Source organism: Oreochromis aureus, linkage group 20, assembly GCF_013358895.1.
Source record: "Oreochromis aureus strain Israel breed Guangdong linkage group 20, ZZ_aureus, whole genome shotgun sequence".
In the NCBI taxonomy this organism is placed as follows: domain Eukaryota; kingdom Metazoa; phylum Chordata; class Actinopteri; order Cichliformes; family Cichlidae; genus Oreochromis; species Oreochromis aureus.
Genome location: NC_052961.1, coordinates 4033187 through 4050787, shown reverse-complemented (window position 1 = coordinate 4050787; position 17601 = coordinate 4033187). Strand labels below are relative to the sequence as shown.

Genomic DNA, 17601 nt, shown 5'->3' with positions numbered 1-17601 from the left:
TCTCTCTCTCTCTCCCCCTCTCTCTCTCTCTCTATCCCTCTGTTTCATCACTCTCTCTTTCTGCTAAACCACTATCTGTCTTTTTCATCACTCTGTAGGTCTGCTTCCATCTGTCTCTCTCTCTCCTTCAGCCCTCACAGGCTTTATCTCTTCTCTCACTATTTTATCACTCCATTGATAGGCTTCTGTTTCCCTCTCTCTCTCAGTCTCCCTCTTTGAGTTTCAGCCCCTCGTCTCCTCATTCATCTAAAGTTGCTCTTTCCTTCGGCCCCCCTGTTTTCCCCTCTCTCACTCACTGTCGGCATCATGTAATGGAAAATATGTGATGAACATTTATTTTTTTATAATTTCATTATGGATAAAAAAAAACAGGGACAGATTTAAGGCACGAATGTGGGATCTGAAAAGTGAAGCTAATGCAGAAGAGCCTGCATGTCCAGCAGGGGGCGCCTCCTGTGGCTGTAAAAAGAAGTCCGTGGGTAAACGGCTCAACTTTTCCCTTGATTTGTGAGCTCAGCACGCACTTTCATTATCAGTTTGTGGTATCTAGTTTCAAGTCTTAATGAATAAAACATGATTTTTTTCTTAAATTACTGCTCCCAAGGTTATGCTTGATCATGTGACTGACAAATGAGTTACACCAACTGTAGAGCACACGATCAGTACTGTGAAACAAGTTCAGTCAGAAGCTGATTAACCAAACGATTAGAGTTGGAACTATTCCACCATTTTCTTTTCATCACACTACACTAATAAAAAACTACACACACACACACACACACACACACACACACACACACACACACACACACACACACACACACACACACAGGGACTATTATTATTTGACCTTCCCCAAAAATAAGTATAAATTTTAAAAGTTTTATGTAAAATACATTTTTGTCTAAAAAATGCGTCGACCTCTATTAATTAAGGTAACAATAACTCATTGCTGTAACTATGCATAGACAAACTGTGCTTCCAACTGTAGAGTGAGCCCCCCCCACAGTCCACCAACACCCCCTACCTCTTTCCTGAAACTACCAGGAAGAACTGGAAATGTATAAAACTTTGTGGAAGAAGAATTTATAGCAGTGCTGTTGGATTGGATTGCATTATACTGCACAGGTGTTCCTAATAAAGTGCCCAGGAAGTGTACAGCTCACACATACACACACAGGGACAGATATGTGGACATGTGAGTGATGGGTTAAAAAAAAAACTCCTTTAATTTCCATTATCGCAGTCTATTACTCGATTTCATCGATCTCCTTTTCCCTTTCTCCCTCCCTCTTTCTCCGTCTATGGATGCCTGTGGTCTCTCCTTCACTGAAGAAGCCAACACCCATGACCTCTGTGTGTGTGTGTGTGTGTGTGTGTGTGTGTGTGCATGCGTGCATGTGTAAAACTCCTGTAATAAATGGAGTGTGCTTTGTGGCAAACTGGCAGCGCACTCACACAGCTGGCAGCACGAGAGTTGCATTTAGTGGTTTTTGAGACTCAAACCAAGGGACAGACAAGTGTGCATGGATATGTGTGTGTGTGTGTGCAAATGTGTGTGTGTGTGTGTGTGTGTGCGTGTGTTGGTAGACTTCTTTGATTACAGCAAGGCATGATAGAGAGCTCAGCCCTGTGGCTGCAAAAGACAAAAGACACAAAAATGCACACTGACACACACTTTGTTGTACAGTTCGTGTGTGTGTGTGTGTGTGTGTGCGCGCTGAATCATCTGCTCTTTTTTTGAACCTGATTCAGATCTGATGATGTCAGTCTCTCTGTCTCTCTCTCACACACACACTTTTGTTTCCATCACTCCAGAGGACATCACTTTGACTCATTTCCAGCATCACATTAAAAGTTGATGATTTGTTTTATGAGGACTTCTTTTTATTCAATTAAAAGAGTTGTGTTCCCACAATGTGGTTGTGTGAACACATTTATGTTCCCACTACACGAATAATACAAGTGTGTCCACATGTCGTTGTGGCAAATAACCCAAACCTGAACCCTAAAACCAGGTCTGAACCCTCACATGGCTCTTTGAAGCTTTGTGCCAAAGTCAGCAAATGTCCTCACAAGGTCTTAAACTGACAGTGGTTTTCACAAAGACAGCCCCACACACGCACGCACACACACACACGCACACACACACACACACACACACACACACACACACACACACACACACACACACAGTGACCACAGTCCAGTGAAGCCAAAAGTTTAATTGAAACCACCTTTTTCCCTCCCTCAGTGTGTTCTTTCTGTTCATTCACACTGCTTCAAGAGCCTCTGTTCCTCTTCGCTTTATTGTTTTTACACACCAACAGGCTCCAGGCCTTCCTGCTGTTGGTTGGTGTTGCTCTGCTGCCTCCTGGTGGTCATCTGGGACACTGTGTTTTAGTCATCCTGCAGACACCAGGTTCAACAAACATACGAAACAAGTGAGTTTCATAGGGAACGTGTAATGTTATCAAGGTTGCTTTGGAACGGGTTAATTGAAAGTCTGCATCACAAAGTGAAGAGGCTGCCTCTGCATCCCATGTGTATTAAAGAGGGGTGGTACTCCTCAGGAGGGAGGACTCCCCTGCAAACAGCCAGTCCTTTGTATTCAGCAGCTGTTTCAGTTATTCAAGACAATCAGCTTCATGCTCAGACTTTCTGCTCTTCACCATGTGTTTGTGTTTTAAAAACAAACGTGTTCATGTTGTTGTGAATTTAACCCTAAATATATTTAAAAAGTCACGAGCACTAAAATGAGATGATAAAATGCAGCTGCAGGGCTCAAACAAAACTATGTATGATGCAGTTGGCTCAAATATATTTAACTGATTTCATTTAATTGCTTTAAAATGAGGCTGCAAAGCGAGTTGGTTTTATTTTGTTAAATCCCAGTTTCCTCGGCTCGTCTATAGAGCGACGAGAGGAGTCAGGGATGAGCAATCTAGGACATGAGGAAGGCCAATATGAGGTGTGGCGTTTAGATAACCTGGCTGCAGGCGGGTGCTAATGAAAAATCCCATCAGGTGCATGACGGGAAATGTAGGCAACCAACCAGGAGTACATATTTTTCCATAGTGACTGACTGTACTGAGATTAGCTCTGGTCAACTCGAGGATTTCTGCTTTGGTGTGTTTGAGAGTACTTCACTTGTTGGTATAATTTCCTGTTTTAGGTAGTTCACAGACCAAAGGACCATGTTTTATCTTTTACTTTTCACCGTTTTGTGAAAAGCAATCCCACGTGGATCAACTTCTTGTACATTTTAAACAAATGCTACAAAGTAGAAAACCTTCAAATATGAAAATTTAACGCGTTTTGAGCCAAATTAGTCCTTTTTCCCCGTGAAACCTTATGGTGTCCTTAACAGAAATCATTTATTACTAATAAATTAATTACACTGAGCAGATGTGATGTTCCATTTTTATTTGTCATTAACACTCATGTTACAAAATCAAAGTACTATGTTAGTGATACTGAGCTTTTGTGTCTTCAAATGATAGTGACACTGAAGATTCAACATCTAAAATAAGATAAACCCCCGGTCAGGAGGTCAAATATGATTTAAGATTGTGGTCAAAGTTTGTAAACGTCTATTTGAAATATTTAACATGTTAAATTATTCCCACCAAAAAGGCAAATTGAACCTTTAAATACATAAAATTCAGACACGTCAAGCATGATTTCCATAAATATTTACAGGCAGCTTTCTGAACCTGGTTAGATGATCACAGTGACACCAGTTTAACAAATCAAATCACACAAACAGTCAGATTCAAGTCTAATTCAGTCCAGTCCAGCCCAACAGTCTGATAAACCAGTTCATCTCTCCACCCGAGTCCACTCAGCTGGAGGATCTCTGGGTCCTCTGGGCTTCTGAATCCGACAGTTAAACCCTGAAAAATAACAAAATAAAGAAAATCAGCAATAGTATAACTTCACTATGTAACACAAACGCAGCAATAAGAGAGCAGTCCAACTGTGAGTAAACCGTCTTCTCTTCTGTCATCACCACTGCCAACTAGCACATTTTTTAACACCATCACCTCCCCCATACCACCTACACCCTGTTCAGTATTCATAAGCAGAATTTAAAATAGTTAGTAGCACACCACAGTGTAGCTGTCAGATAATAGTAATAAACATAAAACCATCCTTATTTCTAAGCAGCTAGAAAAGCTCCAATGGAATACCCCAAAAGCTTCCAAGGGCACCTATTTGGCCCCTTTACTCATTTTTTTGAGCAAAATCTTCCTTCAGTTCTGAAAAACACAGAGACCAGAGAGTTAAACAGTCCAAACTCTTTCTCTCTTCACAGGCCTACTGAGCAGACTGCGACCCCCTGAGAATACTCAGTCACTCGGGAAAATAAGTTTTCCCCAGCTGGTCAGCAAGTGGTTCCCAGTCAGCAAATAAACATTTTTAACTGGACTGACAGGTTTCCAGGGTTGGGCAACAGAGTTTAAATGATCAGTGTAACTAGTCACAGGTTTTATAATAATGTTTAAAACCCAGGCATCCATGAAAGAGAGGATTTACAAAGTGTAGCTAGAAGCTTAGCTAGTTAGTTTCCATCTAAAGATTAAATACATCAGTAAGAACATGTTTTAAACTTTGGACACAAACCAAGATGTAAACTAAGTAACAGTTTGGAAAGTTAGTATAGTTAGGCTGGTTGACAAACAAAGATGTGCTACCTGTTGACTAGCTAAAGAGCTATGGTTAGACTGGTATAAACACATTAGCACAGGTGTATCTATGCAGGATGAGGGTTAAATTGTTCTGAATAAAAGTTCATTTTTAAGGTCCCTGATGGGCAGAGTGTAACAAAATCATACGGCAGGAAGAAGAAACCGAAAACCGACCAAACAACGTCTGAGACGATCCATCTACACACAGGTCAGACATGGTTCACATTACTCTCTGTGAAAAAGTCCAAAGCTTAATGTCCACACCGAAATCTAAGTCTGAGTAATTCTTGTCATTCTTATCACTCTTATGTGTAGCTTAAAGACTTTCTGCCTATGAGCAGCAGCCAATCAGAAGTACTTTAACTTAAAAGTGGCTCGAGTTTGATTGAGGATGAAGAGCAGCAGTAAAAGACATAATTATTTTGAACTACCCATCGAGTCCTGGGATGAAAAATATGGAGCTGGAATGACCACAATAGGTGCCCTTAAAAAACTAGCATGCAATTAGCTAACCACTATATCATTACATACACATTAAAATGACATTAGTTAGTTGCTATTACTCAACCTATATTTACACACATGCTTTTTAGACACACCGACTCTGGCCTAATGTGACACAGTGAGCACTATAACACACATATTGTGTAGTCTGACTCTGGCACCGAGAATGTGGAATCTCCCATTCAGGATCTTGTGTTTGTGTTTTCTTTTTTTTTGCCCTATTTGTTCTTGTGTGTTAGCTGGTTAGTTACAGAATCCAAAGAGTATTTGATTAGGTTAGGAAAGCATGGTGGTCTGAGTTAAAAGATGCCCCTTCTCCATGTACAAAAATAATGCTTACTGAGTGTGTTCAAATGTGTCAAGCACGACTTTACAAGTGTCTATATACAAAAAGTTGGGAAGGAAAGACCTGAAATTATGAGTCTGAGGTGTGACAACATGAACAACAAAATGAGGTACTGTTACATTAACTGTGAGAACAGGTGTACTGCACAGGTGTACTGACCGATGCTACCAGGCGAACAGAAACTGGTCACATCGGAGACTGAAGAGGAAATATCTTCATAATCATTAACGTCCAGTGAAGACTGCTTAACTGCAGGAAGAAAAGAGGGAGTTTACATTTCGAGTCTTCACGTCCCCTTAAATCCCAAACAGCACTCACCCGCCCCTCCTTCACCACCCTCTCCTTACCTGCAACCAGCTGATAGTCTGAGCCCTCCCCAGGCTTTTGACCGGTTGGTGATGCTATGTCATAGATGGGTGTCATTGAGGGTGGCAGGCTCTGCTGTTTAGCTCGGGGTTTGACGGTGCTGTAGATGGGAGCAGCTGACGCGCTCTTGGGGTCGTTGTCATAGTGATGGGAGGTGGGCATTGTCCTGAAAGTAGGACAAAACAGCCATGATCAGTGAGTGGAGGTCTCGTGGCTCTATGGTGTAACAAGTGAAAGATCCTGGGACAAATCCCTTTGGGGTTGTGTCAGGAAGGGCATCCAAGCAAGCATGCCATGCCTTTAGGGTGGAGGTGTAAAGAGGCAAGGAGCAGAGGGAGTGAAGAGGTCAATCAGCCAAAGCAACAAAGAAAGGTCAAGAATAGAGTGCAGGCAGAATGGCGAGGATGAGACAACGTTAGAGAGGCAAGCCTGAGATTGGTTGGACACGTCCAGAGGAAGGAGAACGGATAGATTGGACAAAGGAGCTGAAGATGGAGCAGCCACGACCACGGGGAAGGATCATGTAGTGAAGGAGGACTAGCACAGGGTTAGTGTGACAGAAGGTCCGTCCACAGAGGATGCAAGCGATATGCTGAGACGACAGCAGACGAACTGCTGTGGTGAAGCAGAAGACGGCGACGATTTAGGGTGTCGAATCAGACTTTTCATAAACAATAACCATTTATTCTTTTTATACTTTTGTGCATCACAAAATCCTAAAATTTCTGCATTATGCACACTTTAGTTTCTTTACCTGCTTCCAATATTGGATCTGGACGGGGGTACAGCTGAGTAGGTGGGAGCCGATGACGGCGGATGGGCGTGTTTGGGCTTGTTGACCACAGCGTACGTATCATTCATGACAACCTGCTGTGATAATCTGCATGCAGACAGAGAGAAGGACAAGTACATTTGAGCTGCTGTATGAGGGAACATTTTCAATCATGTGCAGCTCAGTGATGATCAGGACCAAGCAGTGGTAAAAATTACAGTAAAACGTCCAAGTTTACAGCAGCAATAACTTCAAACAGTTTTGGTTTCTGTAGCTAGTTTCCCCATTCGCAACACTTCTTTTTAGGGGGATGACATGCAACCGAAATGCTAACACAGGAAGCTGTAGCTGCTGCTCACCCCAGCCAAGTCACTAAACTGGACAATGTTTGTGCTGTTGTTGCCTTTTGGACTGATTTTAATAACGTGTCAGATAATTCCACAGCTTGTCCACAAAATTTATTATCCAGTATTGAGGTATTAAATCCCAGCATTTCAATATGTTAATTAGCAAGTGTGTGTTTATTTGTGTACACTGCACCTGTATGGCTCACCAGAATTAGCTCCTGAGATCACTACACCTTCCTGTCAAATGTGGCCACATTTAGTTTCAGAAGACACAAAACCACTCTACATCACGTCTGCCCATTTACGTCAGCTTGTTTCCAGTTTGGATTCTTTGTATCTAGTTTGGTTTTCATGGAAACGTATCTTTTTATTCTGACTTCAGGGTGAACAAAGATGCACCACATTGTTTATTATTAGTAGGTATGTTTCTAGTTTTGGACAGAGATAGCTGACCACTTCCTGACAGTAGCAAACAAAAGCATGACGTTAGTTTCCTAAACTAACCTGAAAATGACCGTTTAAGGCGTGACATGCTTTCACTCTTTCCCCACCAACAATGTGACTGTTGATTAACGGAAGAAATAAAAATGCTGAAGTAGACACAATTTGAAAAGTGCCAGAAACGCACCAGAAGTGCGAAGAAGCTGTTAGACTGGTGTGATCAGAGGAGAGGAAGTTTGAGTTTCACGTCCTTAAAGGCAAAACTAAAAGAAACAAAAAGAACCCCCCTGCCCCCAGCTAAAAAAAGAAAGAAATAATTAAATATCACAATTCAAGTAAGAACTCAACAGCAGCAGTGTGGTTTCATATGTGATGAGCTGCAAAACCGAGCAGATGGGGAGTGCTGCCAATGTGCTACTCAACACCACATGCAACAGCATATCATCCCACTCGTCAACAGCTTTTCTGCATTTTTATTTTGAGAAATGTAAGTAATATACAGTACTGTGCAAAAGTCTTGTGCCAGTCTTTGTCCAGGCTTTCCGAAGGTTTTGGCTGCTGTCTCACCCAACGTCAATGCAAACTTATTCCTGACCATTTTTACATGAGTGGTTCATTTTTGGGGTTTGTTTGTTTTTTTAAACGCCATTTAACAGCGACCGATGAACCATTTGAGCATAAAAATGAACTCAAAGTAGCGTCAGTCAGATTTTGCGCCACCATAACATCTAACTAAAAGGACAAGAAAGCTGTCTAAGAGCCTGTGATGAAGAATCAGTGTAATCAAACTCACTACAGCAGCTAAATACAAACATATGTTTGCATTTATGAAAGCTGATGAGTGCGTCTTGGATATAAACACAGTTTCTTACACTTAAATGAGTTCAAAGCAGTGGTTGTTTCGTTTGATCCTCTACTGATAACTGACAGGTTTAAGGATAACGTGACCTTTTAACTCCTATTATTAAAACCTTTAAAATAAGCTTTGACTGAAATGTGACAAACGAGTGCTGTACACGAGCAGTTTCTTCCAGCTCTAACACCTACAGACTAAAAGCTTTTTTGAAAACCATCAGATGTGGAAAAGGTTACGCATGGTTACGTTTACTCAGGTTAGCCAGTCTCACTTCCTCATTTGCAGTTAGCCCAGATTAATCACTTGGACTCGGATTACTTATGTGTTAGCACCTTTGCATGGGCTCCCTGCGGCGCTGGCTTTAACCTCCTAAGACCCGAACTCTTCCACGACATGCATTTTTAATTTCTCTTTGATATTTGGGCATATTGGGGCCAGATGAATGTAAAAACAAAGAATCTCCAGATTTTTTTTTTTTTTACCTTATTTTTGTTTTTAAGAAAAATGAGAGCCACAAATGAGGATATTCATTTAAAATTTTAATAGAACAGTAGCAGTATAATGTCCTCGTAAGTGGATATCAGGCCCATGTAGAGCAAAATTGAGTATTTTGGTCTAAATAACCAAAAATGCGATGTCCACATATGTGGACGGCAGGTCCTAGGAGGTTAAAGCCTTAAAAGGATCTTGAACTTTCTGCGACCAAACACTCCCTCCAGACGTCCTGTGCTCAAAGCTCACCTCAAAAGGGACTCGTGTCTTTTTGACTCTGGGTATGATCCATGCGACCTCAGACAAGCATCAGCTGCGACTTTTTAAATCAAAGATAATTAAACACTTCCTTCTTGGTCGAGCTTTTGGAAGCTGCTGATTTCTGAGTTGATGAGCAGAGCATCTCACTGGTGATGTCCACAGGTTCTAGACTTCAGCCACTCGCTGAACTTCACACAGTGGACAAAACATCGAGTGAGTTTTTACAGTACAGCTCCGTGGAACTACAAAACTGTACCGTTGTAAACTACAGGCCCCATGATGCACTGCAGAACTGAGTGTTCACATTAAGACCTTCGATCTGATATCTGTTTATTGTGGCTCATGCTGTCACTTTAGCACTGCTGCCGTCGGTTAAAATTTGCATCTCTGCAGGAAATCACAACTCGACTTCCTGCTGCAGCCTCGTGATCACGGTCGTCATGGTTACAATGATTGCAAACACTGTGCACCAACTGTGGTCCCGGAAGGAAGTAAAGACGGTTTAATTGATTGAGCTCTGATCTGACTTTCGTTGTTATCATTTGCTCCTACTCTAACCTCCTGTATGTCCTTCCTCAGCTGCTTCCTTACTTCCTCGTGTTTCTTCTGCTCTTTCATCCTTCTCTCCCTTTCTCATTTCCCTTCAGTTCTCCTCTCAGCCTCTTTTTCCTTCCCCTCTTCTTTTTATGTCATTCCTTCAGCATCCCTGTCCTCCTCTTCTCACCTCCTACATCTACTTCCTCACCCCGTTTCCTCCCCTTCTTTACCCGCCTGACTCGGTCTCCACGGAAACATGCTAGCATATGGGAATGGAGGGTGGGAAGGTGCTAATTTAACACCTCGGGGTGAAGCATCCTGTCTATATCGGTCTCTCTGCCTACACAGACGGGTGTCGAATTAAAGAAAGGGGCTGAACTCTCGACCCCCTATAACGAGGACATTTTCCTGTGTGGTGAAGTTTTATGCACTGATTTACAACCTTGTGCATGAATTTATGGTGAAAATGTCTTTGCAAAAAGAAAACACCCAAAAGACTGTTAGAAAGCCTAATTCTCCTCGACGTTCTCATTTAATATTGCCCCTCAGCACACATACAGGCGCGATTTACTCTGTCCTCGTTTGGTTTTTTGCACGTTGTCTCATATGAAGCTGCTTGTGCGCCTTTTGTTTGGGAAGGAAACCTGCTTTAATGCGCGTGTGGCACCTGTCTCCCTCTGTGATATCTTAAATCTGTGTAATTGATTTTTGATCCCTGGATTCTAATAGCTCAGGTAAGTTTTAATTAAAACGTGCTGCACAGTCACAGATCTCTTATCGCTGCGCTTTAGATCGCAGCTCTGTCACTGAAGCTGACTGAAAACAAAGACGACAGCCAGGATTATCTAAAGACTTGGTTTAAAGCCTGACTGATATTAGACTTCCTGATTTTCCTTCTGGCTCCTCCATGTTTGTGATCACAGCTCTGAATGTGTGCAACACAGCTGGGATGATCACTTTTACCACAAACACACTGGGAGTTTCCATGAGAGTCAAAAATACCGACTGATACCAGCCGAAAGAACATTCTGAATAATCTTGTAACTCCTCTGCCTCCTTAATGCTTTTACTCCAGCAGGACGAATGCATGCATTATAAACGTGTGTGCAGGACTAAAATCTTCGCCCTCGAGTGAGGGGATCAGGTGGCTCTGATGCCATAGGGGTCGTTTTGCTGACATGGTTTGGGTGCTCTTGTCTCCTCAGGGCAAAAGGTCACTACAAATCAATGAAAAGCTGTTCTGGTGGAACATTTCCATCCTGATGGATGTGCCCTTCTCCACAATGACAACGTCTCCATTCATAAGACATGAGTGCTCACTGAAAACGATGTCAATCTTGTGCCATAACTCGATCTCAGACCAATTCATCTCTTCTGGGAAATACAAATCACATCAGGGTCCGTCACGCAGTTTATCGACAAGCTTTAATTTAGTCAATAACACACGTCCCATAAATCATTTCCATGTACATTTCGGTGCATATAAAAGCCTCAGTTCTGCTTCCAGAATAACTGATTCCATTTCTAGAAGAACTCTATTCACCAGCACAGACAACTTACAAAAGCCTGTTTCATAGAGCTGAATCTGACAGCTGCTGGTTCTATGGAGCACTCACTAACACCAAATACATCCTGACACTAAATCAAAATAATGGACCCTTACATTTGTTCTTGCAAATGTGCATGCAAGTGTGTCTCAGCCCGATTCACAGGCCTGAACATGAAAATGAAACCTCCCTGACGGCATAGATCACTGGTAGCAAACAGTCCAGCATTATGCCATGAAGCTGGCTGCACATAAAAATGAAACCAGCCTTTGGAGCTTCGTCACTTTGAGTTTTGCCTTGAAGAAACATTCTGCTGTAGCTGCATGCCTCTTTTCAGCTCAGTGACTCTCTGAAGCGTCTGTTCTCTCTCTGTGACTCCGCATCTCTGCTGGTGTTTGGATGTGAAGATCAAAACAGGAACACAAATTATGCTCTTTGAAAACATGGCGGCTACACGGACCTCCGTTTACACCCAGTAAAGTTTTCAGTCTCCCACCTCAGTGAAAACTTTTCAGACCACAGCTATGCTGGTTGGGCCTAAATGGAGATGGAGCAGGTCATCTACTATTCTGCCAAATATCCTTGTGCAAGAAACTAACCCCAAGTTTCTCACTGGAGTATGAATGTGTGTGAATGTTAGATAAAAGGACTTAAGCACTGAAAAACGTGGTTGTAAGAATAGATGAGTGAGGCGTGTTGTATAAATAGCTTTGAGTGCTCAGCGTAGAAACTCGCTATATAAGAACCATCCATTCACCTACATAACCTGACACGTGCCAAAGATGGCACAGGCCATCAGACACCACAGTCTGCTGTTCTGAGACCATCATGGTAAATATAACTGAAGCTTTTCTGGTAGCTCTACAGCTTCCTATACAACTTTTCCACATGTTACCTGCAGGTTATGCAACAATGCAAACGACTCAAATTCAACATTAAATGGACTTTAATCTACTGGCTCTCCATTACAATGTGTGTGAGTGAAACTGGTGTGTGCCTGCGTTGTGTCTGACAATGAGAGGTTAAGAGAAAGACCTCCAAGTAAACAACTTGCACACGGCACCTCTTATAACCAAAAATAGATAGTTGGAACGAGAGTTAGCTCTACTCACTACAACTTCCAAGCCAGCAAGACTTATTAAGAGTGCCTAAACACACACGTATCACATAATCACAGCATCTAGTAAAGACAGGTATAATGATGACAATAAACTAAAACACACAATCAGGAACATCAGAGTGGAGAAACATATAATTAGTGTTGGAAAAGAAATGACACCGACGTCTCCCACAGGGAAATTGTAGAAAAGGGGAGAGGCCAAAGGGGTACCCCAATAGGGTTGCACCAAAGAAGAAGAAAAGGATGAGGAGGGGCTCTAACTTAATAGTCTGGAGCATTCACAGCTGGTGAGTGTTTGTCATGCTCACTGGCTCCTTCATGTCCTATCCGAGCAGCACCCTCACTAAACCCAACGGAGCATTTCCTAAACATTGCAGAGACCAAAGAGGTCCACGTGAGGAGGTCGGAGGGTTGCAGGGGCACATGCAGGAAGCCTTTTGTGTTTTGGGACTTTTCCAGTTCCATTTTACTTTCAGTTTTACTCACTGAACAGGTTTTGACACCATGAACTACTTGGTTAAAGTGCTTTGGGTTGTACAATAGGCCCTTCACACTACTGACAGACCCATCTCACTGCCAGCATCTGGTGTGTCACGGCACGGACCGAAAGACACATTTTACATAAATTAACCACACCAGCAGCTTTGGCAAAACAGCATTACCAAAAATCCCGGGAATGAGACAGATTCTGACATTTTCTGGACTTCATGTGTGAAAAGCAGGTTTTAAATGTATGTATGGTGCCTCTCTGTAGATAACATGCACGCACCTGTTGCTGGAAGATGCAGCTGTTGTGGTTTTCTTTGTCTGAAAATAGAAAAGAACAGTTCAGTTCATTTTGAAAACAAGAATTTCTGTACAGCAGATGGAAAAGGGCTTCTGGGGCAGATGACCGGGTAAACGTATGTAGCACACAGGCCTCCAACTGTGGAGCTAATCATCACTTTCATATTTATGGGGTGTGTCTCAACATGACCCCTCACAGAGTAAATGCAGCAGCAGAAATTCAATTCAGTTTTATTTTTTATAACCCGAGTTCACAACGATACGCACATCAGACCTATGGGCAGCACTGTTTGTCACATCGTTCGCTGCACGTCTCATTTCTGAACTTAAGCGCTCTCTTTTATTTCTTTCTGACCCAAATCCACAGAAATGAGGTCATGCGAGATGAAGATCACCTCCGAGTCTGACTCGAAAACGTATCGGCTTCGCAGGCTCGGGATTTGCACGTTGCAGCTTTAGCAGAGACTGCTGCAAGTGAGAGAACATGCTCGTCAGCTTTGTTTGCGTCAAGCACTGTAAGTGTGGTTCATGTGTAGATCAGATTAATTCAAACCACAACACTGGAGAGGACAGATCTGTGGCTGCTGTTTCAGCGGCTGCTTTTAAAACTCTGATGTCTATGTTGTGTGTGTTTAGATCTAGAATAGCCGTTGTGTGTCTGCAGACACTGCAGCTCAAACTGGGGAAGCAACACTGATTTAAGAGGTTGTTTTGTGCGTTTTTTCCCCCCATTTGCCGTCTTTGTAAGGAAACAGGATGTGCTGCTTCACGTGCTTTGATGCAATGGTTCAAAGGTGCATGAAGTTTATCTGCCGTTTATCTGATGATCATGACGTCATGTTCTCTGGTATAATTCAGCAAGTCCTTCATCATATCCTTAATCCAGTCACAGATACGACCTAATAAGGACGGCCCAACAAACCTCTCACTGTCTTTATCGCACTGTTTGGCTATTTTGATCACAAACCTGCAGCTTCTCGTCCCACAAGGTTTGATAAAACATAAATAGAAATAACACTACATGACTGAGCTATTCTTACTAAAGCTAACAACACATTAGCCTTCAGTGAACTGTGCTCGGAGGGTAACTACACACCTAAACAGCCCACTGCAGATTACTCATGTGTGATAAAAATAGGAATTATTTGCATCTTATATTGATGTTGAGAAGCTAATTTATATATATAGCAGTCTCAAATATGTTTTATTACTCTATCCATGTGGTTTTAAATTTAAAACTCAATATAGGTTTTTCGATTGTAAACGTCCACAAACCCACTGATGGGCAAAGCTTCTTTGTCCTGAAAAAGACGACGATGGGAAACAGCCCGGCGTGGCTCTGTGACCTGTTTGGCCTGTTTGTGCTGTTGGCTGTGAAATTAAAATGATGCAGTGTTTATTAAAGCTGCTGAAGGTGTGTTAATGAAAGACATCTGAAGGTTCTGAGCTAAGCTGTGCCTGTGTGCAGAGTTTGGCTGCCTGCCTCCTGATTTTGCAGAAGGAGGAAACAAACGCACAGATACATGTAATGTTTTATAGTAAGAACGGAGGATCGTGCGGGTACACTCATTAGTTAATGACATGTCGATCACAAGCCATTAATGAGCCTGCAGCGTCTTTGGTTTCTCAGTCAGAGCTGAGAACGCAACAGTGAAAACACTACTTTCACAACTGACTGCTCTAAGCAGTGTCACGCTGCATCTGTCCATCATTTATCTACAGTCTGTGTGCAGAAGTTCAGGCAAAAATATTTTAAACTAAAATTCAGAAAATGGCTCAGAAACGCTCATTCTGATCGGTTTACTTTTAAAAGTCAAATCTACATCACTCAGGGTTTTTAGGAGGTTATACAAACTAAACTGTGGTAACGATGTGACGCTGCTATAAATAAAACAACAAACAGCAACAATAGAAGAACGTGTTAGTCATTTAAATATGCTGTATAAAGAAACTGTCTCTCTTAAATGTATTTAAAAAGTAACATGAGGCAAAAGCTGGTTGTATGTTTGGTTTACGTACGCTACATGATATAACTGCACTGAATTTCTTCACATGGTACGCTCACGCAGCACTAATACTGGGTCCTGTCCTGGGACAGGCTTCCAGAGAACGAGCTTCTGGCAGAGAAGCTGTGAAAGAGGGGCGGGACACCTAAAACCCCCCCCCCCCCCTTATTTCTTTAATGCAAATACTGTGTACTGGCAAATATCGCTTTACTTATGATAGTAAAGACAGATAAGTGTACAGCGGTCATTTTTCCTCAGGGCCCTTTGTCCTTAAAGTGAACTCTCACAGCATTTATGAGAGCTGCTGTTCGTGTCGGCGCTCTGGATCAAGGGTTAATGAAGCTGTAACGTCATGACATTTGTACCTGAAGTCAAACTCATGGTGAAATAAAAGAATAAAGATCATAAGTGCTATTTTGTGGCAACGTCGACAATCGTTTGATGCCCAGAAGAGCTTCGAGAATGAAGCTCTAGCACAGGGGTGGGCAAGCTCAGTCCACGAGGGCCGGTGTCCCTGCAGGTTTTAGATGTGTCCTCGAACCAACACAGCTGATTTAAATTCCTAAATTAGCTCCTCAACATGTCCTGAAGTTCTCCAGAGGCCTGGTAACGAACTAATCATGTGATTCAGGTGTGTTGACCCAAGGTGAGACCTAAAACCTGCAGGGACACCGGCCCTCGTGGACTGAGCTTGCCCACCCCTGCTCTAGTACCAGATAAAGAAATATCTTTGAGTTAATAATGCCAATATGATTCACTGGAAATCACCCCATCAGCCTCAAATGTATAAACAAATACCTAAATAAATAAATAAAGGCATTTGAGAAAATTTGGAACTACATTTAACCCTTGTATGGTGTTCGTATTTTTGTTACTCAGCCAGTGTTCATGGGTCTGGTGGACCCGCTAGAGTTTTGGCTTTCCAATTAACACTATCAAACAATTTTATGTTAAATTACTCAACAGATGTTTACTTTATCCCAATTACGAGCCATGTGAACAGCAAACATGGTTAATTTTTTCCTTTTACCTTTGTTCGATCACATTTATGAATTAATGTGCTTCTCGTTTTTTTTTTGTCAATAAAATGTTATAAAAAAAATAAAATCAGTTCTAATCAAGTGTACATATCCTTATACCATATTTTGCAGGTTTTGATGGTATATACTGCCTAAAGGGGCAACGGCCTCTAAATGGCATGGGTCTCACAGACCCGAACACCATACAAGGGTTAATAAAATGGATTTGTAATTTCTATCATCTCAGTGAGCAGAAGCTTAAACACAAATACATTATTTGTGCCAGAATGGTTTTTAAAGTACAATTCTAACTTAAAACACGGCTCTCAGTTTAAAATCAAGTCCAAGAATAAATAAAAGAGGGAACGTGTCAGTGTTTCTAAATATCACCAATTCCCTTTTTTGTTCAGCAATAGAAAAGTGAGTCATGGTTCTCAGCTCGCGAGGCAAAAGCAGAGACTTAAGATGGCACTGAAGCAGTAACATTAACAACAAGGTTAAACTCAGATCACCACAGAACTCTACAAAACCGATGTAGCATAGAAGAAAAGCATAACAGAAATAAGCCGTATATGTTGGAGTGGACCTACCTTCCGCCTCTTTGTGCTCCGAGCACTCTGCTGTCAAACTGCGTGCAGCAGAGGATTTACAAAGAGGAACTCGGAGTTACAGAACGCTTCCTCTTTCTGCAGCTGCTCTCCGTCTACTTCCTCTGACTCCAGCATACTCATTTTGTTGTTACTATAATACAAATAGATATTCGGGTTTTACCTGTAGGTTGCTGTAGACCTGCTCCTCAGATCTCTGCAGGAATTGTTCAAACATAGAGATGGCAGCTGTGTAGATGAACTGGAACTGATCCTGTGAAGACCAAAGGAAGAAAGGTTTCCTCTCAGCGTGGAAGACTGATGGAAGCTGACCGCGCTGGGATCGGAAAACGAGACCAGCCATAAATGCAGAAATAAAACCACTGTAATTCTGACACTGTGCAATACTGTGCAATACAATACATTTTGAGCTAAAAGTCACAAAGTAGGGAATAAAATGTTTCCATTACAGAAATCTAAAGTACGAGGAAAAGAGGCAAACTTTCTCCATAAATATACACCAACCAGATGTAACATTTTGACTGCTGACAGGTGACGTGAAGAACACTGATTATCTCTTCATCATGGCACCTGTTACTGGGTGGGCTCAGCCTAACATTTTGTCCTCAAAGTTGACGTGTTAGAAGGAGGAAAGATGGGCCAGCAGTGTAAGATGGTGTGATGGTTAGACAACTGGGTCAGAGCATCTCCAAAAATGCAGCTCTTGCGGGGTGGCCCCGGTCTGCAGTGGTCAATCCAAAGTGGTCCAAGGAAGGAACAGTGTTGAACCTGTGACAGGGTCATGGACGGGCAAGGCTCACTGATGCACGTCGGTAGCGCAGGCTGACCCGGGTGGTTCGATCCGACACAACTACTGTAGCTCAGATTGCTGAAGAAGCTAATGCTGGTTCTGTATAGCTAGA

The 17601-nt window shown here is 42.2% G+C and overlaps 1 protein-coding gene across 2 annotated transcripts in view; it reads right to left on the bottom strand.

Annotated features, from left to right (window-relative positions):
• Window positions 1-3411: 3411 nt before the first annotated feature.
• ptpn18 (protein tyrosine phosphatase non-receptor type 18) overlaps window positions 3412-17601 on the bottom strand; it is a 30218-nt gene continuing 16028 nt past the window's right edge. For both annotated transcript variants that reach the window (XM_039604743.1, XM_031759171.2), the window contains exons 11-16: window positions 16863-16952; window positions 13050-13087; window positions 6662-6787; window positions 5889-6073; window positions 5701-5790; window positions 3412-3896 (exon numbers count right to left, since the gene is read on the bottom strand). In XM_039604743.1, coding sequence (XP_039460677.1) covers window positions 3823-3896; window positions 5701-5790; window positions 5889-6073; window positions 6662-6787; window positions 13050-13087; window positions 16863-16952 — 603 coding nt within the window. In that variant the 3' untranslated portion in view covers window positions 3412-3822. The remainder of the gene's footprint in view (window positions 3897-5700; window positions 5791-5888; window positions 6074-6661; window positions 6788-13049; window positions 13088-16862; window positions 16953-17601) is intronic.